We start from the raw sequence: 25399 nt of genomic DNA on the forward strand, positions 1-25399 counted from the left end.
GAATTGCCAAGGATAACGATGATGCCCGTCTATCGTAACCGATAAAGACCACGAACATCACTGGTTTGTAGTTGATTGGGTTTATTGGGTCCGCAGATGACTTGTCAGGCCAATGCAGGCTTGAAAGTATCGTCCACAGGTGAAGAAGCACCTATGATCAGCATCAGTCGTTGAGATGCTTGTGGAGTATGCACTTCCTTCTCTTCTCATCCAAACGGTTTGTCTCTGATTCCATAGGCCCTCTGTTGATCAAACTACGTCACTCACACCCGTTCCTTGCTAGCACCTCTCGCGATTCGGTGAGTATGCCTAAGACTTTGAGGTACACCTTTAGAGTGTCTTTGAAGCGTTTCTTCTGGCGGCCTACACGCGTTCTTCCACTCAAAGTTCACCATGCAAGAGCTGCCTTTGGAGGCGCTCATCTGACGTACGTGCGACATGTCCAGTCCAACGAACCTGGGACTTCTGAAGCAACGTGAAGATAAATATTAATTTGGTCCTTAATTTTCCTGTTTATTTTCCATCACGTTAATACCCATGTAACGGACTGTTTTTTCCCCTGATTTTTAAAAAAAGTTTTAACTTTAAACAGGGTTATTTATGAGATTTATTTTCCCGTTCGTTTTATCCCATCTTTTATTTTTCCATCGGGTAGCCATGCTCTTTTTTTATGCTTGGCCCTTGCTCAATATCCTTACTACACCACCTCTCCACACCCGGGCAACACCAGGTACTCCCGCTAGTCTATTATAGAAATCTCAAACGTCGGTTTGCTTGTGTGTTCGTATGTCTGCTAAAAACTTTCGTCAGCCATATCGGACCTGGTCGAAACCAGTACCATTTGAAAGAACGATACCTCGGACACATAATATGCGAAAATTAGAAAAAAAATTGATTTTGTGGTGTTCAATTAAACCATTTCTTACAAGGCGGGGGGAGGGTCACTTTTCGTGTCGCGATTTCTACAATTCATGCACGAATAGCAAACTGAAAGTATGTTTAGCAACGTTGTTTTGCAGTGTCATGACATCATAAGTCGTCATGGCCGTGACAGCTAGCACGTTAGCTTTTTTTCCTTTCTTTTCCTCTTTCACGTTTCAAGTTCAAACCCAGCTGCCGTGGCATTTTTTTTTTTTTTTTACAGTCGCACAGGCACTCACTGCTGTTTCGATTGAAAGAAAAATTGTTTTAATTCATTTCTTTTTAGAGGGAAGGATTCTCTTCATATCTCTTCTGCCGATATATTTGGTGGGGAGGTTGTTCTTGTTCTTTTTTGTGAGGGGGGTATCGATGAAAATGCTCAATATTCTTAGTATAGTAGCTGTGTCCAAACCGAACTTCATGTCCACCCGGCCAACGCCGGGTATCCATGCTAGTCTTCAATATAGGCGATACTAAGAAGACAATTAAAAATTGTCAAATCAAGGAGAAGCTTTCTCAGCCATATCTAACCTCTAACAACATATCAGGAAGAGACCAGACTACAGTTTTGAATGGCGTCTCTTTCTACTGACATGGGAATTTGCATTTTGGCTCCAGTGGAAAACACTCAACCGCCTGAGAACAGGAATGGGGCGATGACCAGATGAGGTTACAAAACTGACCCAACCATCTGAAAAATTGAAGAGGAGGATATGATGCATTGTTCGCCCTCTATTTTGCAGCTTAAAAGATCTTACAAAATACAACCATTACGCAAAGGACGGCATAAAAAAACATAGGAAATATAGGTTATATGATCACATGCTTTCCAAAACATGCAAATAAAGAATTAAAAATTACCTGAGACTTTTACTCAGCCATGGCTGATGAAATGAAAGCAACCTACCTGTTAAGGGTTTTTAAAATGGATGTTGTTTGTGAAATAACCACATAAAAAATGATATAAGAACTCAGTGGAAGGTTCAAAGGATTTTAACAAGGTATGATTGAGATCTACTTCTCTTTGTGTGTGTGTTTGCATGTCTGCGGAAAACTTTTCACAGATGCATCAGACCATTACAAAATCGATATCGTAAGAAAGATCAATCTCTCGGATGAAAAATATCTAAAAATTGGCTAAAAAGATTAATTATATTTTAGTCAACTTGACTGTTTTTTTTTGCTTTGTTTTTTTTTTTTTTTGGAAACAATGACACGAGAACTCAGTGAAACGTTTAACGGATTTATTTAACAAGTTACGATTGAGATTTCGATAATTTTTTAGATGAGATGTGAATGCTTGTGTTATGTTGATTAATCGGACTATTATTCTCATCTTGGATGTTATTAGCACAACGTTTCGGTCGTTGCAACCTGCGACCTTCTTCGGGTGTTGAAAACATGCTTCCTTTTCTCTACTAAGAAAAAGAGGGTTGGCCCTGCATTACGATTGAGATTTTGATAATTTTAATTAATGACTGTGCAAAGATAAAAGTGTCTTGTTTCATTTTTCTTCAATCAAAGTTCTCAGAAATCAAGAGACCCCTTCCATGGGCTAACACGTCATCTCTATACGTTCAAATATTCCAATAAAGTTCTTATTTACCTATAAACCACTGAGTTAGTACAGAAATTTAGAATATAATTTTCCTCTCCCCATTTATGTTATAGAATATCGTTCTTGTGGTCTCTTGGTCTTACTAGATTCCAGAACAAGAATTCTTTTAGTCTGGTAGATATCCAGCTTCATGCTATTACTTGAGGTAACATGATTTGGAGAAATGGCACCATTCCTCATAAAAGCCTGTGTTGGTTCGTCATATTGAGGAAATCTTATTTCAGCAGTGAATACTACGGGATTTTGAATATTTAGTCAGGATTTATTTATAGGAAAAAGTATCCCCATGCCAGTTTGTTCTGGCAAACTCCTGTACAGAGAGACCCTAGACACTCGAGGATAGTGTCTAGTAGGCATTCAAGTTCTCTCCTCATCTGGGAGCTGCATATGTATCTCAAAGTGTCATGGCCGACCTCACTACTTTTACTATCACATCCAAGGACGATCACTTGTTAGTCAAAGGGAAATACAGTAGGACCCTGGAATATGGCATTAAAAATTAGTAACAAAATACAATACAGTATATAATACCCATGTAATCAAATAACATTATAGATAACACAATTAGGTGAGGCAAATACCGTAACCTATACTTCCCTGGCCTTCTTGGCCCGGGATCAAAGATCAAAGATCAAAGCATAGTATCTGATCAGGTAGATGCTGCACCAAAGACCATATGTGGGGGTAACTCCACATATCAGACCGTTGCTCTTGTAGCAATCAGTTATTGGTCAATGTTCATACCAATTGTCACTATCCAACTCCCCCAGCCCCTCGGAGGAGCTGATCCCCCCTCTCACCCCTCCCCTTTCTCTCCACATTAAAAAACGGCCTTGTGCCTAATTTACTCAGTGGGGAAGCAAATAAATACATATTTTCTTGGCCTTATAAAAAATAAAATTTTCAATAAATTTAAGGATAATAAGTAGGGCCGTCCCTAAAGTAAATAGGGTAGGGGTGATGGAGATTTAGGTAAAATGTACGATAGACAATGGTGATCAACGACTTCCTTTTTCTCCCACATTTTTGATAGCCTTGTGCCTGATTTTGATGATGACGCATATTTATGTATCCAAGCTCCTTCCAATTTTGAAAGTTGTAGGAAATAAATAATTTCAAAACCTTGTCGAATTATGTTACCTGTTTTTTTTCTTTTTACTTTTCTTCATCCCCCCCCCACACACACTTGATTGTAATGGCTACTATTTATGATCGTGTCTAACAGGGCATAATTCAAGTTGACACTCAACGGCATAATTCATGCTGGCACATCGGTTCCTGTTAGATCACCAAAGTTAAGCAATGTTGAGTCTGGTCATTACTAAAATGGGTGACCATTTGGGAATTCTAGATGATATATGTGCTCTCTGCTTATCTCAGCATTGTTTCTAGTTGTCTAGCACTTCTTCTCACTTTCAACGTTTCGGCCGATGTAACTCCCCCTCTTCTTCAGGTGTATCTTTTTTAACTTGGGAATCTTTATGTAAAACTTGGGGGCTTATACTGAATTCTGAACTGAAACCTTTATTCAATACATGACGGTAAATTGTTCTCGTTCTATTAGCCTCGATTGGTTAGCGGCATTAATTAGTACACCATTCTTAGTTATCATACCTATACCTTGTACTATAACGAGATGGCACTCATGCTAAGCATGTTAAACTCGCTTCCAGCAAAAGAGGAAGTTTTATGGAAATGTCAAATTTACATGCAATCACTTATACATCCTCGTTAAGGAGAGATGATGGACAATGTTAGGTTTTTGCAATTCTTTTAGAGAGGTGTCAACGTCCTCCTACATACAGCGCCTGGTATTCTCAAATGGTCACTCAACTGGAACTGACCAAACTCAACGTTGCTTAACTTTGGTGATATAATGAGAACCAGTGTGTTAACATGATTATATGTCAGGAATCCGATATCCTCAGACAGCCTGATTTTATAGCACCAGGGATGATGATGATGATGATGATGGTGCTGTCTGATGAAATGAAATATCCAATTTCAAAGCGGCAGATTGCCCAATGGATAAAATAAATTATCTTTTTTTGCTTCAGCATATTTAATTTCCATAAAACCGGGGAGGGGGTGGTTTGCCAGTCACCTTCAAAAGACTATTTCTACTATCAAATTCTTCACTATTCTTCTGACTCGGGCAACATACAGCAAGCAATTAATTAGAAAGAGAAGTTCAACAAATCTCAAAACGCCCATGAAACGAAAGTGGCCGCTTTGATCATCCATAACATTTTTTTTTATATCGCTAGTACCTTAACATCTTGGATCTTTTTGAACATTTGTGAATCCCCCCCCCCCAATATCAAGTCCTCCCTCTTCTACAAAGACACTTGTCTGAAGCAAAGGTCATCGACAACTTCACTTAAAAGAACCATGATATGAGATTTTAGTTCTTGCGACGAAAATTTCAGAAATTGTAATACTGAATTTCACACAAAAACAATGGTATCTACATATTCTTCGTATTATTTTAAGATGATTATATCCAAAAATTACGAAGATGAATAAGGTAGAAAATTATTTATTAAAGAAAATAAAATTTGAAGAAAATGATCGTGTTTGGTATGTAAGACACAGGAGAGTTCACAAGGGGAGGTAATTCGGCAGGTTCACTGTATATATGTTATGTTTATTTTGTTATTTGTTTTGCGTTAGTCACATTAAACATTTAGAGTTACTTCCCTTGTTTATGGTTTCGTTTTGCTTTATTTTATAAAAACAAGATGGCCACAAATTTTCACCTGCTAATATGATTAAAGTTTTTTTTTTTTGTTTTTTAATAATTTAGTAATATTCAGGTAATTTCGACTGCATAATTTGTAAGCTTCCATTGTAATTTATTAGAATTGACAAAAAAAAAAATCAGTAGAAACCATTTTTTTTTTATCTGAAAACTTCATTTATCGACTACAAAATTTCATCCTAATAGTGTAAAAGCGCCAATTTAATAACTGCACATTTAGCTGGAGCTACAATCATAATTTACTAGTGTGACCACCAGATGTTGTCCGGGAGCAATAAATTTAACATTTCAAGTACGGAAAAATTTTGTTACATATTTCTTATTTTTCTTTAAATTCTAAGGATAAAGAGCTAAAATTTAAATTAAAAAATGCTCAACTAAAAAAAAAAAAATAATAATGCTTACAAAATAAGGTTCATAAAAGCAGGTTGACTATAAATGAACTAGGTTCGACTATAAATGAACTAGGTTCGACTATAAATGAACTAGGTTCGATTATAAATGAACTAGGTTCGACTATAAATGAACTAGGTTCGACTATAAATGAACTAGGTTCGACTATAAATAAACTAGATTCGACTATAAATAAACTAGATTCGGCTATAAATAAACTAGATTTGGCTATAAATAAACTAGATTCGGCTATAAATAAACTAGATTCGGCTATAAATGAACTAGGTTCGACTATAAATAAACTAGGTTCGACTATAAATAAACTAGGTTCGATTATAAATGAACTAGGTTCGACTATAAATGAACTAGGTTCGACTATAAATGAACTAGGTTCGACTATAAATGAACTAGGTTCGACTATAAATGAACTAGGTTCGATTATAAATGAACTAGGTTCGACTATAAATGAACTAGGTTCGACTATAAATGAACTAGATTCGACTATAGATAAACTAGATTCGACTATAAATGAACTAGGTTCGACTATAAATGAACTAGGTTCGACTATAAATGAACTAGGTTCGACTATAAATGAACTAGGTTCGACTATAAATAAACTAAGTTCGACTATAAATGAACTAGGTTCGACTATAAATGAACTAGGTTCGATTATAAATTAACTAGGTTCGACTATAAATGAACTAGGTTCGACTATAAATAAACTAGATTCGACTATAAATAAACAAGGCTCAACTTAAAAAAAAAAACTTCAAACTAAAAGGTTAACTATAAATTGAAAAAAAAAAAACTTCAACTAAAAGGTTAACTATAAATTAAAAAAGGGTGGAACGATAAAATTGTCGCCCCAGAAAAGACGAGCTGATTCCGTTTCCGTTTGATGAAAACCGGTTTTCTTTTTTTTGTTGTAGATCATCTACTAGTTGGCCAGTTGCGTACAAACCCTAAGAGCGATAGGAGCTTTCTATCATGTCTTAAAATGACACTATGTTCAACGAGTGAGATCGGAGATGCGCCACTGTGCAACTCATGCTCTCTACCGATCCAAATTATGACAAAAGGACCATTGCCAGCACTCTCAAAATACATCACTAGATTGCTACGAATAACAGGGATGTGTCTCGGGTGATGAAAACAAAGTTTCTGGCCACAGTCATGGTCTTTGGTGCGGTTTCAAGCAAGGGCCACATCATGCTGCCTCACATCTTCGAAGTCGGCTTGAAAACCAACACCAAAATGTACCTGGATGTGCTGAAGAGTGTGATGATCTCCTGAGACTCAGGCTTGGTTTAGAAGGAATGGTGCGACTTTGTTTCTTTCACTGCCCCTCTCTTCCATCAACCTGAACCTCTGAACTACTTCATTTCATCATACGTCGAGAATATCACCAACATGACCTCCTACAACACCAAAGCCAACCTGATCGCCAAGTATTCGCTAAGCTCCCACTGGCGCTTGTGGAAAAGGCATGCTCCCAGTTCTGGACCCGTGTTGAGGTGGTGATTGAGACTGAAGACGGCTGCATTGAATAGATGTCAGCTCTACTATATAATCAAGTTACCTGAATTGATTTTTTCTTTCGTTTTAAAATAAAGCTGTATATTGTTGTTTTCTTTAAGGCGACATTTTTATCGTTCCACCCTGTAGATTAAAAAAACCCAACTAAACTTTGAATTCAAATGATAAAATTACTGTGAAAGTAACCAGATATATTTTACTTTTTTTTTTTTATTTGATCTAAAATAAGCTGAGGCATACTTTTCCTATATATTTTTATTAACATGTCACTGCTTATTAAGGACCAAAAGCCACTCGAGGATAAGAGTTAATGAGGATTGTTAATGATGGTTGTAACTGGTCAGAAATTGATTATCAAGGAGGACGGCTCAACAAGAATTTGTTTACATTGGACTTGAAAACGGTCATGTTATAATCGGCTGGGAAGCAGCCTTGTGGTATTGTGTTCCACGGATCGGCAGTTCTAGGAGAGAAATTTTGCTCATGGGAGTTTTGTTTGGTTCTAAGTACACAGAAGGAGAAAGACAAATTATTGGCGGTGGTTGTAGTTAGATGAGTTTCTATTGTGAATATTTTACAGAGGAGAGCCATAGATTGGCGTTAAGTTGAGCACCTACCATGAAAAAAAACGGTAGAGCAGAGAAAGACGGGAAATGATGGGAGTAGAAAGTGAACCATTGGTTTACTTTTGGCAATCTCATAACCCTCGCTTCCTTTATTTTGTCCTTTAGTCTTCATACTGTTAAATATTGAGCTGGGGCAGCGCCAATAAAATCAGAGGTTTGCACACATGTACATTTGACATGGATTTTGATCTACATTCTTGTGTCCCATAAAAATTATCTGAATTGTAATTATCACCAAAAACAAAGAAAGGCTTACATTCCAGGTTGGGAATTTAGAATTGTGCAATGCCAACCAAATAAAGAACAATAATTAAATATTTTAAATATTTACAGTTCAGGAATGTCGGTTGATGTCATTATAAACACGGATAGCATAAACAAAAGAGAAGTAAAGAGAGGAAAGCTGGCTGTCATCCAGTGTGAGTGATACGTACACACCTTTACCGCTAAATACAGTTGCTCAGTTCCATCTCTCCCCCCTCCTCTCTCTCTCTCTTGCCAATGGTCATCAGTGAATTGCAAATAAACTTGTATGTTCCTATTTACAATGCCTCCCCACGGGACAGAGTTAGACACCAGCGTCGTTTTTTTAACGTGGAGAAAAGGAACAAAAATAAAAATTGTCTCAGTCGTGAAGGATTTCTCCTCCACTGACAGAGAACAAGAAATTGAAGTGCAGCATCTGAAGAACAGATACTACACTTTGATCTTGTCCCGAAGGCCAAGTAATAAACTTGTATGTTGACAAAATTCGTCTGTGTTGATTTGGAGAACAATGACAAAATAATTTTCGAGTGTGTATATATAATTTTGCAAGCATTTGAAATGTACAAGTGGAAAATTATATATACATTCAATAACACAACAATATTCCATGAGCGATGTTTGTGATAAAGTGAGAAAACGCTTGTTTTCTGGGTCAGAATATATTATATCCATCTAACAATTATTATTATGTAGTTTTTGACCTTGAAGTAGTATTTTTTTGGCTTCTTACATGATGTTATGGGGCTAAGCTGATTTACCTAGTTCAGGAATAATGAACTTACCAAAAAGCTATAAATACACCTGATAAATCCAACAAGCAGCAAAATTCCACCTCTACACAGTAGAAATCCCTAGATGTAATAAAATCTTCCACTCGAATAGTTTCTTCCCCAGAATTGCTAGACTTTGGAACTCCCTTCTGGCTTCCTGCTTTCCCAAACTGTACTGACATGCAAAAGTTCAAGTGTAATGTGAACAGACATCTTGCTGCTCAACTCCCTACATAGTATCCCTGCAACTTATAACCCCGATAGTAGCCCCCCTACATCAATGTGGCACTATGCCTTGTTTGGGGGGAAAATGAAAAAAACAAATCGAGCATGCATCCTCTTTACTGCAGAGATTGCTCAAAACGACCATGTTGTAGTCGACTTGGAAGCAGCCCCACAGTATCGTGTTCCACAGATATGTAGAACCCTTGCTCATTGAAGTCCTATTTAGTACATAGAGGGAGAAAGGGAAATTATTGTAGTTAGATTCGGAAAGAACCATGTGTAACAGTGCGCGGAGGTGCATATGCAAATGTATACGAAATGCGAAATAATGGTTCCGTAAGGATAAACGAAAAAGACGAAAAGAATGTGCACAACAGACAGAGGAGCACATTCGGGAGCATTTTTAAAACAATGTTTGAGAGGGCAGACATCGGAGAAGACGATCATGTTAGGGAGGTAGGTGACGTCACGGCTGTAACGTGATGTCACGTGTAGCAGGAGAATGAGGAAATAAATGTTATTGTTACAAAAAAAAAGTAGTTGAGTTATTGCTTGCCTTATGTTCCTTGCGATGTACTCTGCTACAACGTGTTGGGTCTACATGTGTAAACGTGTACTACGGCACACATGTTACAATTGCCTGAGAAGCAGCCTCATAGTATTGTGTCCTGCAGACAGGTAGAAACTGTGTTCACAGAAGTTCCATTAAAAACACAGGGGAATAAAGGAAAATTATTGACAGTACTTGTTACTGACTGGCGCATTGCATTTGACTTAGAATGTCAACTCGTATTTTCAACCGAAATAATGTTAATGGATCAGCGTCCGGATATCATCATTTGGTCCGTTAATTTGGATAAAGTTTTTTCTTGTTAATTTACAGTTCCATTTGAGGAAAATTTTGACTGGGTACATCAGCGTAAGTTGGAAAGAGGAAAGATATGAAGATCTACAAGAAGAATGTATCAGAAATGGCTGAAAAACCATTGTATTTCCTATCGAAGTCGGATGTCAAGGTTTTATTGCTAACTCAACCTCCACATTCTTTCATAATCTTGGTCTTTCTCCATCAGATAAGAAAAAATGCATAAAGAAAATACAAGACAAGGCTCTATCTGATTCATCATGAATATGGCAATCCCACCAAAGTCTGGTGATATTCTGAGATACTGCTGGGGCAGTCTGGGCTAGTGGTAATGATGCTTCGGCCTTGAAACCATGGAAGCTGGCATTATACAAAAGTAAAGAGAAAAAGTCTTTGAAAACATTGGACGAGGCTCTATCTGCATCATCGTGGATCTGGCAAAGTCTGGTGGTATCGTGAGGTACTGCTGGGGCGCGCTGGGCTAGTGATAATGATACTTTGATCCCAACACCATGCCTGAACCCAGAGTCATCATCTGATGAAGGTTTTGTTGGAAGCAATGCTGCTGTAAAAGCAACAGTTATTGTATAAATACTTTTAGATTATAGATTGGTGTTCAGTTGAGCACCTACTATGAAAATAGCAATTGAGCAGAGAAAGACTAGCAACGTATCACTAACACTAACAAATAAATTCTAACAAAATAAAAAAAAACAAGAAAGATATTTGAAAGCCGAGTACCCACCTTATACGAATCGAGCCATCGTGTGATAGGGATCATAACGATGTCTGTGACCATATCTTTACACAAGCAAATCGAGCAGGCATCCTCTTTACTGCAGAGATTGTTCAAAACTTCAGTCGCCAGGATGGATGGGTTCAGATTGTCACCTATAATTATTGAATAGATGAAAGTTCAAAGGTCACATCGTTGGAAACATGATTTTGTAAAGTTATTTCAAGAATTTAACACAAAAAAATAAGAAGAAGAAGAAGAAGAAAAAAAGAAGAAATCTATTGCTTGAGACGCACTCGATGTTAAGAATTTAAAATTTTATGGTTGAAAAAAAAAAAAACAGACGAGTGCAAAATTGATTTTAATAAACATTTCTACTTATTAAAAATAATTTTTTTTTTTTTTTTTCAAATTTTCGAAAAATAAAATATTCTTCTTCGGGAAATACAGGCAGGTTTTTCTTCTTTTTCTTCTTACATATCATTTAAACATCATTCAGCCTTATCTTCTGACCCCTGAGGACGTGCCGGGCGTTACCTCCACCATGACACGTAATAATAATGATAATAATAATAATAATAATAATAATAAAAGGGTCTGTATTTACTGAAGAAGAATATTTCATTAATCGAAAAATTAAAAAAAAAAAATTCAATTTAATTTTAATAAATAAAAATGTTTATTAAAATTAATATTGCACTCGTCTGGTCTTTTTTTTAACAGTTAAATTTTAAACAAAAAATGTTATTTTATCACCATGATTATTACTCACTAGGAGTTTTCACACAGGCCATCATCAAAGAATTCTCTTTGAAAACATGTGATGTTCCCTGGAGTCTGAGTGACAACAAGTCTCCTCAGATTTCTAATATTCACCCCCCTCTTTCAATAACCTTTGCAAACTAGTTAGTGCTATTGTAATAGCCGTTTACCATTGATTTCTTATTGATGGCGACCATCGATCTTTACTGAAATTAGGGTGACAATAAGCTTTCTAAGATCCTAGTCTACTTTGCACTCATCCAGTGGAGGCATTCTCCTTGACCTTCCTCACTTATTTCCAATTTATGGCGATACACATTAAAGTACTTGTGAAACAGACACATAGATGCAAGACTGCAGTGATGTGACAGAGGTTAGAGCTTGGCAGATTATGCAGGAGCTATTAGATTTGAGACTCCTTTTTTTTTTGGACCCTGCCTAAGAGTATGATAGTAGCAGCCAGATGTGGCAACAATACTCTATGCGTTGGCGAATGGTGACTTATATACAGAATACTCTCTGGTGTGAGTACTTTTCTAGCACGGTAAAGGCAACTCACCTTCTTTGCAACAACAATGTATTTGAGAAAGGTGTTCCCTGCTTATTCGCTATGCTGTTTCCTGTCTCCAGCCAGGACATGTAGCCTTACTCAATTTCTAATATGAAAATTCCACTCTCCCTAATTTTGAATCATACACTTCTTCTCTTTTTTTTTTTATTGTTGTATGTCCATGTCGTAAATGAAATCATGGTTAGTGCTCTTTATAGGCTTTGGTCCATTGTTGGTCTGATTCCTCTGAAGACATCACATGATTTTGAATTTGGCAGAATACATGGGGTGGGTTGCAATTTCCTTCCTCGGTGCAGAGGTATCTGACTCGCCTGTCTGCACCTATCCGTTGTCCTTAGATCATCTGCATAGCTGCAGTCGAATGACATAACTCTTAATACCGTAGAACCGTTGATCTGCTAGAGACTCATCCTCCCCCATGGCCATCCAACGTTCTGCTGCCGACGTCATCAAAGTTACCTTCTCCTAGACGCATGTCTTAACAAAGACTAGGGGTGCATCTCTCCCAGTAAATTAATGCGCCTCCAGATACCAATCTGGAAATTTCTTATGACTCTGCACAATACATACAGCGAGCGCCTAGTCTTTCCAAATGGTCACCCATCAGGTACTGGCTAGGCTTATCGTTGCTTAACTTTAGTGATCTGGCAGGAACCGGTGTGTCAACGTGATTGTGCCGTATATCTTTACACATCTGCATCTGAATATTATTTACTTGCAGGCAGAAGATATTACTTCGAAGGGGACTAGAGTTTCATGTGTGTACTATCAATAATATTACCCATACGAAAAAAGTCTGGAAACTTATTTAAGGCACCTCGTATTTCTGCATTTGGGCCTTCATAAGTGGTGATCCCCAAGTAAAAAAAAAAATAAGAAAAAAATTTTGTGTTTATTATTACAGAGCCAATTTTCTCTATTGAATATTATATTGCATCTAATATATAGTATTGCTTTTAAAAGATTTTAAAAATGGTTTGGTTGCCATCAGTTAGAATTGAAACCAAAACATTTAGCATACCAGCCACGTTCCCTACTGTTTGAGCTATCGACAGTAATAATAAAGTTGTGCATACATAAAAGTAATAGAAATTTGTCAGCAAATTGAAATGAACAGTTTGCATTTCAACTTGCCGAAATACACGTTATTCATCCATTCAAGCAAAAATTTTACTCATTATGAACCAACCTTGGTGTATAATTACTATTTTCTGTTAATTTCAGTGATATGTGACCAGTAGTTTAATAGTTTATCGGTTAAATATCTTTACACAGACATACATCTACTATTTATGTAGATTACAAGATTTGATATTGGATATCACAATTTTGCCTATTTATTTATAAAAGTATTGCAGCACAAAATGGTCCTAATTTTATGTTTTGGTACACAAAAATACATCAGGTTCATGAAGAAACAAAATGTCAAAATAGTACCCTTTTGTGCTACCATAGATTAACTTTACTTATGGTGGGTGCTTTTTTACAAACAAGAATCTCCAGAAAATAAACATAACCCTGCCATACACCTTAGACAAGTTTTACTGGAGAAGGAAGTTTCTAGGGAACATAATATTCGCAAGTGATCCCCTGTCATATGTGTATCTTGTTTAGGAAAGATAATTTTGAGCAATGACGTCACTGTCTATCTATATATAGTCCTTGATATCCCTAAATTGTCACCTATCTGATATTGACCAGACATAATATCACTTAACTTTAGTGATCTATTGAGAAGCAGTAGAGGTTATTATTTAAGGGTGACCTGGAACTGTGTATGGCAAACATGTTCATCTCCCAGAGGTATTATACATACACTTTTCTGAATACATACAGCGCCTGATATTCTCACATGGTCACCCATCTGATACTGACCAGGATCAATGTTGCTTATGTGATTAATAAAAATAACTTAACGACAAAAGAAAGTCATGATCAATGATCTGCATTGAATATTATCTTTAATTAATTTCATGCAAGAAAAAAAAAATGACAACTGTGACAATGAATTGTTGAAAAGGTACGATATTGGGTGTCATATTCTTACCTATTTCTGTTTTATAAACTACAGCAACACATAACGCTCACTATTTTTTATGTTTCATTACACTGTGACACTTACGTCACCCGCGTGTCGTCTAGTAGTGGAATGCTCCCCGATTATTGGTCTCCGTATCTCCTTAATGAGAATGTCAGCGGCCTGTACCTGAAAGAGACTCATCAAGTACTTCTGCAATCATGCAAAACAAATTAAAAAGACAAGTCGATATTTGTTTTTTTTTCTTATGCAAAATTCCTTGTTATTCAGAAAGGTTACAATCGTCGTTTTGTAATTCACTATTAAGTTAGGGACTGGCCGTTGGTTAACTGCAAAGTTCTTTCTTTTTTGATAAAAACTAAATAGCTACGGGACAGGGTCAATCGATGAGGCAGTCGGCTTTTGCGCTCGTTCAAGCCCAGGGGAGCAGATCTCTCTCTCTCTCTCTCTGTCTGTCTCTGTGTATCTTGCGCTCAAAACTCGCTGCTTATATTGTGGGGGCGGGAGCTATATCTTCTTTTTCTTTCATTCGGCCCTTTATCCAACCAGGATGCCGGAACCGCTGTCACTCAAATCTTCACCAGGCGGCCTATGCCCAAAAAAGGGGCTGTTTCTTCTTCTTCTGTTGGCAATCGAGTAGAATAGGCGGACCCCTAATCTCAGCCGGCGTGTGCCTAATGGAATTTGACGGGCCATTAAAACCAGAATGGTCTCGTTCAATTAACTTTGAGGGATCATAAAAATGAACCAAATCCAATTCCACGAAGGCCACATGTCTTTTCAATAGAGGCCACTTACCCATCAGGGAGCAGCCAACAATGGTCGCTTTGTAAATTGGAATTTCATTGGTACCCTTCCTTCCACTCACATATTGGGCTGTCATGGTCAATTAGCGTTTACAGCTTTCTTGGCCAAAAGAAGTATCCTTCACACATACCATTCTGGCCCTATCTACCTTTTTTTTCCTTTTTAATTTTTTCTCTTTTGTTTACAACTGTTCTTTTTTTATGCCTGTCGTCCGCCCCACCACTACCTCTTTTCTCGGTCGCCTGTTACCTCTCTCCGTGTCTATCCCATTGGGTGCATTTAGCTTGCAGTTTACTGCACCTTCGAGCCTGTCTCAACATGATGTTACATGAGGTTCGTGCAGAAACAAAATGTTGAAATAATGTGCATTTTGTGCTACCATAGTTTTAATAAACAACTTAAAAAAAAAAAAAAAAAAAAGCAAGATTCTCCAGAAAGGAAAAATGCTCTTGTCCTGGTACGACATACATCTTGGATGGGTTCAGCCGACTTCCTCTGAGGGGAGAAGTTTCTGGGGAATATAAAATTTACAATTTTCCAGTCCTATGTTTATCACGTTCAGGTGAAATATTTTTTAATGACGTTTGTTTTTACAGTTTTTTGCAAGGGCAGGGAGGTCACCATCATCCCCCATAAACTGCTTACTTAGAAAGTGGATGTTGTGTTTATTTTCCGCAGCCTCGTAAATCTTGCTTCTCTTATTTTTGTTCTTTAGTCCTCATATTCTATGAGCGATGTTTCTGATCTTGGTTGTTTTTGTTTTATGGCATACCAACCTCTCTCAGGTTATTTAATGCAGAATCCAATAATCCTAAAAAATTTTTTTTATGCTTCAACTTCTTTAGATTTTTAAATATTTATTCATAGAGTTTGGTTTGGTTGTTTTGTAAAACAAAAAGTGTTCTTTTTGTTTTTAACTTTGCAGAACATGATTGAGTTTTGCAAAGGGGAGGGGAAAAAACACTGAAATCAATGTTTAATGCATTTTTTATCAGGAAGCCAGTATCTTCAGACAGCCTGATCTAGTAGCACCAGCTTCCCTGACAGGTATTACCATTTCGAGCCAAAGTGGACCCGAGAGCGATAGTAATGAAACGGCAATTCCGCATTTTCCACACACCACAGATGGGGCCTCACCACTTGATGTCTTTTAAGGTCAAACCCAGTGTTATGTAATAGGTTGAACACAAGATAGTATTTGTTAGCTGTTTATCCGTCTCTATCTAACTGGAGAGATGGACAGGAGATGAATATGAAGAATATTTATAAAAAGCTGTCAAAATATAACAAAGCTAGATCATAGACAAGTTTTTCAGCTGATCGGATCTACGTGCATGTTATGTGGATCAGGTTAGCTGGAGATCATTGAGAGTTGGAATTTGGACTTAAAGAAGAGCGGACGGTTTAATAGGTCGTCCAGCCCCCTTCACTGGGTAGGGAGCTGACGTGCATGAAAGTAGAGGCCTAGAATTAACCATGCAAGCAAAAATATTCACTTTCCATTCTTCTGCGATCGATATCTGGAAAGTGAAGAAAAACTATATAAAACTAACCAGCGTTCTTGGAAGTGATTGAATATTCGTCCGAACAGGTTCCAGCCTCCCCTCCCAGAACAAGATGAATTCCAGGTGGACAAAATCAACGACGCATGGAGGCATGTCCAAAATACATGCATCACACACATACACACACACACACACCAACAAATAGATATGAATATATCATAAATAGGCAGCAACAACATAATTCTACGGTTCAAACAGTGAAGAATCACTAACAATAGACATTTAGTGACACGTATACACATCAGGATGAACCCTTCGTCCCAAGTACACATATTGACATACACCTTTTAGTACGCCATAACATAACATCAGGACTTGATGTTTCTGACAAAAGGAGAAGAATTGCTGTTTTCTGGGTCGGAATCTGTTCATGTAACACGTATTGTTGGTTGTTTTTTTTACCTTTGAAATAATATTTTTGTCTTTTTAGTTCTTTACATCAAGTGGCTTTATGCTTTGTCTGGAGCTATTTCCATACAAAATGGTCACCCATCTGGTTCTGACAAGGTTCAATGTTGTTTCGATGCCTCTGTTCAGTCTCGAAAGACAACGGATACCTCCTGTAGGAGCAGCTGCACGTGTAATTGTGAGGCAAGGGTTGTGCAATCCCTAACAACATCTCTCCTGAATCGACACTGTTTGGGTCCAGTGGCAAGAAGAAGACCAAGACGACTGGAAACAATGCCGAGATAAGCAGAGAGCACATACAGCACCTGGAAGTCCATAATGGTCACCCATTCAGTACTGCCCAGGCTCAACATTGCTTAACTTTGGTTGATCCAGCGGCAATTGGTGTGTCAACGTGATTATGCTGTTGTTTACGTGATTAAGAAACATAACTGGACAACAAAAGAAACTCATGATCAACAATCTGGGCTGGTTTTCAGATCATTGAATATGCTCCTCAAATAATCCAAGTTGTATCGGAAAAAAGAAACAGCCGTAAGAAATAAAACAAACTGAAAATTGCGAGAATCCATGCGGAATGAATTGTGGACAAGTGGTTAATGGTCTTTTGCGAGCTTTTTTTGTGTATGGAAAAGGCGTTGACGTTGAAAGACAGAGAATCAGTCTTTTGCCGGGTCTACTTACAATAATAATGGCCATCAGGCGTGGATGCTGAGCGGACGATGAGGGTGCAAAGAGAAATCAACAGCTGCGGTATACTGACGGCAACTGGAAAAAAAAAAAAACGAAGGAAGGACAGAGAAGAAATGAAATGATGAGTTGTTATGGAAACAGAAATAAAATTACATTTAGACAAAAAAAAAATGGATAAATAAGTAAGAATGTACAGTAGACTTGTTAAATTGTTAATCAATATAAATGATTGATTCCGAGTGTTTTTGAAAGATTCTCAGGATCAAATGGTGCGATTGAATTATCGACTAACAAGTTTGACACAACTTCACCTACTTATATAAATCTCAAATGTGTGTGTGTATGTGTGTGTTTTTATGTTTGCTAAAAACTTTCGACAGACGTGATGAACAATGACAAAGTTGATATCGTTAGAAAAATCAGACTCTCGGAAAAAAATATATAAAAAAATTGGCCAAAACGATTAATTCTGTCTGGGTGAACTCAACAGTTTTTTGCAATGGGGTGAAAAAATTTTCTGAAGATTCCAGGGATCAAATGGAGCGATTGAATTACCGACTAACGATTCAGACACCATAATGTCCCCTAATTAGGAAGCTCCATAAACAAAGGAGGTAATAGGGACTAGGAGTTACAGTGCAGATAGGTAAAGTCTCAGCAGCATTTAACAAAATCCAATCCACATATATACGGCATAATCAGGTTGACACACCAGTTTTCATTAAATCACCAAAGTTAAGCAACGTTGAGCCTGGTCAGTACCAAATTGGTGACCAATTTGGAAATTCCAGGCGCAGTATGTAGAAGGACATCAACATCTCCCTGTAAGAGTTGCAAAAACCTAACATTGTCAACGGGGATATACATGCAACTGGAAACTGCTTGTGAATTTCATACTCCCATGGAACTTCCTCCTTTGGAGGAAGCCAGTTAAACCCGCATAGAGTTAGTGCCATTTCTCTTCCTCTCCTCCAACTTTAACTTCTTGGTTAATAATTCGATTGCTTCATTGGAGCCCTAGCATCTTTCTAAGACATTTGAAATCAAACGCATCTAATTTCTTCTCTTTTCTGATTTTGAGATGCCATGTTTCACTTTCATATAGTAATGTGGACAAGACGTTGCTGTTATAAGATTTTAAATTAGATCTGAGGGTGAACATTTCCAAAGGAGGCTGTACGTAGAAAAGTTTCCGGTGGAGTTGCAAATCGATCATTATCGATTAAGATGTGGGTCACCTTAAACGCGTGTACATGTAAATCAACTTCACCAACTACAGGGGGGGGGCAGTCGGCGTATTCTAATGCCCCACCGACAGGGCCACCTACTAAGGAAGCTTCATACACAAAGAAGGCAGTATTGAATATGAGTTGCAGTGCAGGATAGGTAAGGCCTCAGCAGCATTTATCCAGCTCTGCAGGATCTGAAGAAAATTCACCCTCAGATGGAGATCAGATCCACGTTAAAATTTTATAACAGCAAAGTCTATTCTACACTGCTATATGGAAGTGAAACTTGGATTAGACGCGTTTGATTCCAAGTGTCTTAAAAAGATTCTAGGGACCAAATGGAGCAATCGTACTACCAACCAAGAAGTCAGAGATTGCACTAACCAACAGGCAGTGTCGTTAATAATCTGCAAACAATCTTTAAGCTGGCTCGAGAAAACCTTAAGATTGGCCCCAAAAAGAATTGCCAATCACATACTCCAATAGAGCCCAGATGGAAAACAAAGAAAGGAAGACCAAAACTGAACTAGAAGCAGAAAATCAACAGATTTGATTACAATGGAAAAAAAAACTGGAGGGACGCTGTGGATCTGACTTCATGAGTTGCATGTCGTGGGAGTTCCTACGTCTAAGTAAGATGCGAATTCTCAGTTTATTTTTTTAGACAGAACTCTGCTGTGAATCTGGCTTCAAATCGAAAGCAATATATTGAAAGACGTTGTATCGTCATCAAATATATACTCTTCTTTTTTTATTACGTTTTTCCGATCTTTATGTTTTATTTAATAATCGTTGACAAGTTTTATTTAATAATCGTTGACAAGGTCTTATTTTAATTTTAAAATTTTTTATTAAGAATTATTGAAATTAGTTTTTTTTTCTTATAATCTTAATTCTTAAAAGAATTATTAAAAACATTATTAAAAAAATTATTGAAAACAAATAAAGATAGTTGCACTATTTTTATCTGTATAATTTTGTTAATTTTATTGTATAATTTTTAATAACTTATTTATCTTATCATTTTATTCCAATAAATCGCTTTACAATATGAACAACAAAAGTGAAGGAACTGATTTGCCTTGTCACCGCTTCCGGTAGCAGTCATGCCGGAAATTAGGAAGTGCTTCAGATCGAAAACGATGCATTGAAAGATGTGGGCGTTTCTAAGTCCAAGTAAGTATAAATGATAGACAGTATCAAGTTAAAAATTTATAGACATGCAGAAATGTGGCACTGAACGCTGAAATTGATTTTACAACATATATACAATCAATGTTCTATTATATATATACTAGCTGGCAGCCCGGCGTTGCCCGGTCGTAAAATACGGTTAAACATGATATTTTAATTTATGCAAATTACGTATGAATTATTATAGAATCAATCCTCTATTGATAATTATATATTATGAGGAATAATTTGCCTGGTGGACTAATTCGCAAAAAGAATAAAAAATAAGAAATTAATAATGATGTTCATCAAATTCCGTCTGTGTTTTCTTGTAACACCACGTCAGTTGATATTTGGGCTTGACGATGAATGCCCTGAAAATGTCACTTCTGATTAATGTTTAGGTTTAAAATAGGCAAAAAAAAAAAAAAAAAAAAAAAAAAAAAAAAAAAAAACATGCTTGCCAGTCGGTTTGCCTTAAACTCCACACTGGACCCTCTAAACCACCCCCTACCTCAAGTTCCTATGCGGACAGACCATACGCTAGACGATCTAATAATCACCCCTGCTCAGGTGCATGCTATCATAAAAAACCTTGACACTTTAAAAGCATGTGGACCCGACCTCATCCCAGCTGTGCTATTAAAAAAGTGCTCAGCTGAAGTAGCTCCAGTTCTCTCCAAACTCTACAACAAATGTTTTAATGAATCTTGCTTTCCGGGCTGTTGGAAAACGGCTTCTGTGGTACCAGTATTCAAGAATTCTGGCGAAAGAACTGACCCAATAAATTATCGCCCTATTAGCCTCCTCCCACTTTTTGCCAAAATATTTGAGACCTTAATTAACCATGCTCTAGTCCAGCACCTTACAGATGCTAAACTTCTGACCGACCAACAATATGGATTTAGACAAGCCCGTTCCACGGCAGACATCCTCACTGTAATCTCTGAACGCATATACCATTCACTGGACAAAGCGGGAGAGGGCAGAGCGGTAGCTCTAGATATATCTAAAGCTTTTGACAGGGTATGGCATGAGGGTCTCCTCAGGAAGATTAGATCATACGGTATCACTTGTAGAATACTTAACATAATTAAATCCTTCTTAGATAAGAGAAAAATCCAGGTTGTCCTCGACGGTCGTACATCTAAACAATATGATATAAATGCGGGAGTGCCCCAGGGATCTATCCTTGGACCTCTGCTGTTCCTGATATTCATAAATGACCTCCCCGACAAAATTGCCTCTGAGATGGGTATATATGCTGATGACACCACACTCTATAGCAGGCACGACAGGAAAACAAATGAACATATATCTAAAGTAATGGCAGAAACACTAGAGGATGACCTCCAATCAGTAGTGGAATGGGGACAAAAATGGATGGTCACGTTCAATGCCGTAATAATATAAGAATATTAACACTTCACCCCACTAAAAAAAATAATATAGACTTCTAATGAAAAGGTTTCCACCAGACTTTGAATTATTATCGCTGGGCCCACAAACAAATTTATACAAGAACTTGCCCGATTCGGATATCTACACAGCTATGCGGATTACCCAATATATAACTTGGACATTATTACCAAACGGATGTAGAGAACGTATAATATGGATTTTACCAAGCAAGCTGAATCTAAAAAAAACATTCATATCCTTTTTTTACAAATCCTTCTGCTACAGGACTTCTGATAAATGTATTATTTTCACTTTGACTTTCCATGTCTCACTGACTTTAGCAAATAGGGTGCATACCTTATAACTATTTGCTAATATTTTCTCTCCTCTGATGAGATGGTAGACATCGAAACCCTATAGGTTAAGGAGATTAATTTTCTAAAGCATTCTTTGTCTTGCTTAGAATAATAAAAATTCTTTGATATGAAACTCAACCACTTCATTTCATTTCAATGAGAGTTTTTTGAAATTCATTGAATCACAATTTATATATATATATATATATATATATATATATATATATATAGGGTTGGGCAAAATAATAGAAACACCTTGTGAATTTTGCATCAATTAGTGTTTTAAACGTACAAAAATTGAAAAATTACCAAAATATTGGTTTTATTTTTTCAGCAAGACACAAGTCTTTCTACAGTGGTCCAGAGGAAAAAAAATGCTCTGATGCAAGACCTTTTCTGCCCCCTTTTCCAACACTGGTCATATCTAGATAATTCAGTTGCACTGGATTATATGTTCTGAGTAATAAAGATTGCTTATTTAGAATTAAACTTGATTAAAAAACAAAAATACAGAAATATATTTATAATGTACATATTCGTCATGGAATGAAGATGTCATATTACAAAAATCAGGTAAATTGATCGAGTAATTTTTTTGTTAAGAAAATCAAGTTTTAATTTTTACCGATTAAAAAGTTTTTATTATTTTGAATACAAACAAAATCTCTGAATTGAATTGTCGCCCTTGAAGTTTAGCAAAATTTAAAACAATAGGGCTGCTGCCGGCCTCCTTATGGCTTCCTAAAATAATCTGATTGTCAAACTGACAGATAAATTCATATATATATATATATATATATATATATATATATATATATATATATATATATATTCATATTAACAAGGGAATCACCACTTATCAAGACCTGAAGACCACTAGAGGATAGGGTTAAAGAGTAGGCAGTGGTCACCGATATGCCAGCGTTGTAATCATTAGTGATGAAAATTGGGTATTATGTTATTATTTAAGAGGACGGCTCAACAAGTTCTGGTTTACATTAGATTTGAAGATGACCAGACGGAAAGCATGTCAGGCTGGCAGCTCTAGGAAAGAAGCTTTGTTCATGGAATCTACATTTAGATTTAGACACAGATAAAGAGTGGGGGAAATTGTTGATAGTGGTTGTAGCTAGTTGAGTGTTGTTGCTAAAAGTTTGGCAAAAAGGGGGATTATAGATTGGAGTTCAGACGAGCACTTGCTATGAAAGTTAATGTCTTCACATGGCACCAAAAAGTAGAGTATTTGAGGCAAGCATTTATTTCATCTGCTGGTGTTGATTGAGAAATTACAGGGAACATTTGTCTGAAATCTCCTGCAAGCAATATTACTGCATTCCGAATGGTCTGACATTGCCACACAAATCTTGCAAGGACTGAGATTTTTTGAAAAATTGAATGTTTCAAAGTAGAATAAATAGTTCTTCTACTTGGTAGCAAGGTCGCAGGTATTCCACATGCAGCAAGGGCTAAGGCTATGTCATTTTGTCACCGAATGTCTGCCAAAATCAATTTATTTAGAAAGGTTTTACTAGTTACTCCTGGTGCTGTTCAAGGTAGCAATGCTTTCCAAATAACCTCTATTCTCACAGTCAGTAGATTAGGTGACTAAAATAGGATTTATCCATGTTTTTACAATGCCTTATTCACTGTAATTAATTTAGGAGACTAAAATAGGATGAGGGATTAGAATTAGAAACCGACTGGGTTATCTGTACTTTCACCTAACAATTTAATAAACAAAAAGATATTGTAGAACTTGAATTTAACGTGAAAATACTATTTTTAAAAAATAGCACGGTAACATAACTGCATAAGCGCCACTTTATTTTAAATATTTATTTTCCAAAAGATTGTTGAATAAATCCACAATGAATTAAATTTCAAGTGTTGTGTAATTATTTTCTCATCGTTCGGTTCGGCTTCCACCGGCGCATGACGTCAACAGCCGGATAAAGCCGAGCGTTGCCGATGAAATAATAACAACGCTAGGAAAAGTAAAGTCAAATTTTAAATGTAGAAACATCAACAACAAAAAAAAAAAACAGGAAAAAACAAAAAAACTACCGTTTATTTGTATTTCTTATTAAATGTTTGTAGAAAATGTCATTTTTTTTTTCAAATAAATAAATTTTAAACAATTTTTACAATAAATAATAGCAACTTCATTAATTTTTATGACTTGCCCCAGCGTATTATAAACACCCCAACCTCCCCATTTTAATAATGGCTTTCGAGGTTGGGGTGGGGGTATTTAATCCAAAACCCATTTTTAACATGGGAAGGTTAGGGTGTTTATAATACGCTGGGGCAAGTCGTAAAAATTAAACAGCAAATTTCTTATTTTTTTATAATTTAGAAAAGGTGAAACAAACGTTTTTGTGCATTTTTTTTGCAAGCAATTTATGTAAACAACAAACAATTTGAGATGTAATGTTTGATGGGTGAAAGCCTTAAGATAAACAAATGAATTTAAATTTAAAAAATAGGGGATGTTTTTTTTTTTACTCATCGATAAAACAGAAAATGAAATCTTGTAATTCGAAAGTCGTCAAATCGTGGTGCATGAAGTGACCGGAAGTAAAACCGAGAAGAGTCTTGCAGAATATTTTTTATTTTATTTAATTTTATAATTTGCAATTTTAATTTATTTTAATAACATAAAAACATTCCTCGACTCTAAGGATAGACTGTTTGAAAATTTCAATTAAATTGGTAATGTAGAAATATCATTTTATGAAAAACTAATGAACCAAGAATTATATATATATATATATATATATATATATATATATATATAAATTTGTAATAATCTGCAGTAATGTCATAATGATATATAATGATAAGTAGTCAGCTTGCACACCTAAAAACAAAAATCGGTTTAAAGCCCCTAAAATTTCATACTCACATTGTCTGTAGATGAAATACTTAGTAAAATTCAGTTGTACATTATACTCTTCTGGAGGTTGAAGAATCAAATCTCAGTGTGGACGATATTCCAAAATACAATTGCAAACTACGGGACTGGCATGCTCTCGTTCCGTCAATCATGGCTGACTGAACGAGAGCATACTAGTCCCATGAATTAAATAAAGGATTCTGTTCGAAATTCCATGCAGATTCCCTTATTTGACAAGATTCATTTGAAGAAGGTCGGGGGTTAAATCGATCGAAACGTTGTGAAAATAACATTCAAATAATACAGGCTAATAAGCTGTTAGAGTTAATTATTAATTACTTAATAATTAACTACTGCTAATATTTTTATTATTGCCTTATTGTTTATCTTTGAATTCATGTTTTGAAACATTATGTAAACCTATGACGTCACACCAAAGCTATTTTGGTAAGGTAATGCTTTAAGCTCTATTTATAAAAACGTTCAAATAGGTCAATTGATAGAATCTCAGGTTTTGGTTTCCAACCATGGCATCTGCATTATTTGTTGAGAATTTATTATTTGTTATTAATGCAATAATAAGTTAGTGTAGTTTGCTTGAAGCATTGTTTAGTGTGTATATAAAGGGAATTTATAGAAGCCAAACGGATAAACGCTGAAGCAAATTAAGACATGTAACAGTGGATTCACAAGAATTAAAGAGACAGTGTTATATAGACCGACTAAATAATAGATTGTTATTTGGTGCCGTAAATATATATATACTCATTACAAAAATGTTA

General features: G+C 36.3%; 1 protein-coding gene across 4 annotated transcripts in view; it reads right to left on the bottom strand.

Annotated features, from left to right (window-relative positions):
• Nucleotides 1–25399, bottom strand: part of LOC145243622 (protein broad-minded-like) — a 403332-nt gene that overhangs the window by 183999 nt on the left and 193934 nt on the right. For all 4 annotated transcript variants that reach the window (XM_080106643.1, XM_080106646.1, XM_080106644.1 and 1 more), the window contains 2 exons: nucleotides 17554–17637; nucleotides 10728–10873 (listed from right to left, as the gene is read on the bottom strand). In XM_080106643.1, the coding sequence (XP_079962769.1) occupies nucleotides 10728–10873; nucleotides 17554–17637 (230 nt within the window). The remainder of the gene's footprint in view (nucleotides 1–10727; nucleotides 10874–17553; nucleotides 17638–25399) is intronic.

Source organism: Euprymna scolopes, chromosome 22 (assembly GCF_053919585.1).
Source record: "Euprymna scolopes isolate OS-2025 chromosome 22, ASM5391958v1, whole genome shotgun sequence".
NCBI classification, from domain to species: Eukaryota; Metazoa; Mollusca; class Cephalopoda; order Sepiida; family Sepiolidae; genus Euprymna; species Euprymna scolopes.